General features: G+C 39.7%; 1 protein-coding gene across 1 annotated transcript; it reads right to left on the bottom strand.

The window, feature by feature from the left end:
- Positions 1–356: 356 nt before the first annotated feature.
- On the bottom strand, positions 357–1046 carry LOC149155566 (uncharacterized). The gene has a single exon (XM_089444456.1). The coding sequence runs from the start codon at positions 1044–1046 to the stop codon at positions 357–359; it is 690 nt and encodes a 229-aa protein (XP_089300582.1).
- Between the last annotated feature and the right edge of the window lie 454 nt (positions 1047–1500).

Genomic DNA, 1500 nt, shown 5'->3' on the forward strand with positions numbered 1-1500 from the left:
ATTCTTAAGATAACTTGACAATCTGTGCAATACGCTGCCTTAGCAGCGCGAAAGTATCTGAATCGAAGGTTAGGGCTATGCGAAGGCCAGTTGTACCCTTTCGTGGAGGTATCGAAGGAAGGAATAAGGGGTTAGGAAGACAGAGCCCTAGAACTTAACAACCTGCGCGAAAACAGGAATAGAAGGAATAAACCGACATCACGACCATCTCATGGTGCGGAAACTTGGTTCCAGTATCCCCCATACTGCTTCGGGTGAGACTTCGGTTCGCGCTCCGCAGGCTGATGTCGAAAGGGCCAGTAGTGTATGGATTTGTTTGGCTAACTAACGTTAAACCTGGGTCAAGCCCCCTCAAGTCAACATTCCTCCTCATTAAACATTGTAGGATATTCATTTACTTCCCATACTAGTAAATCTGCATCCTCCAGATCCATTCTTTTATATGCTTGTTGAAAATATGATTCCCCCAGAGCTGTAATTTCCGATTGTTTCTTAAAACAATTCCCTTCAACATCTGTTATCTGCCAAATTGTGTTTAGTTTGCTTCTATGATTGGAAAAACGATGAAAAAACTTAGTATTTTTGTCCCCTTCACAGATCCAAGTAGCTCTGCTCTTCAAGCGCCATGTCATCTCCCTTACTTGGAGAATATTCTTCTTTTTCAACTCGAGGGCATGTATCCATTCCCTTACTTCGGCAGACAGGAAGTGGGTGGCCATTTGACTGTGTAGTGGCATTAAGGCATCCTCTATTTCTATCAGCTCTTGTCTCAAGCTTTCCTTCTTCTTCCGCTCCCATCTTTTTACCATTGCTTTAAGGTTTCGGAGCCTGTTTATAAACCTTCCTCTAAGAGTAAGGCCATCCTCTATATTCCTTCCTTCTAGCCATTGTGTTCGGATAAGAGATTCAAATCCTTTGCCTTCAAGCCAAACCCGATTAAACTTAAACGACAATCCAACTATGATGTCAGCATTGCACCAAATGAGTGTGATTGGGTGGTGATTTGATATGTAGTTTTCAATAATGTGGGATCTTACATCCCCCATCTTTTCCACCATATTTTCTTGTATGAGAAATCGGTCAAGTCTCTGATGCAGGAGCATCCGACTGAAAAGGAAACAACTGCGAAATGGTTTTTTATTTATTCTGGAAAGAAAGAAAAACATTTCGAATTCTGTTTTATTTTTGTTTTACTTAAATTAACGCTGACATAGCCATTGTTATTTAAAAATTAAGCAAGCAAGTAAAATAGGATTAGTTAAGAGTATGTTTAAAGAAATAGTTAAGATAACTGAAAGGTAACAGAGGAACAGTTCCTCAACTATAAGAAACTGCTAGTAAGGCATTGAAAAAGAAAAACTAGAGCCTCATGCAAGGGGCTGCCATCCAGAGAGAAGAAAGGACATAGAGTTTGAAATTACAAATTTTCTTGAAATATCTATGAAAGCAAATGAATCTAGAATCTGTCACTAAGGAAGCAAGACAATTTTTCTTTTCCCG

The sequence above is a fragment of the Pinus tabuliformis genome, chromosome 9 (genome assembly GCF_031772625.1).
Source record: "Pinus tabuliformis cultivar Carrire ecotype Pingquan chromosome 9, CPIR1, whole genome shotgun sequence".
NCBI lineage: Eukaryota > Viridiplantae > Streptophyta > Pinopsida > Pinales > Pinaceae > Pinus > Pinus tabuliformis.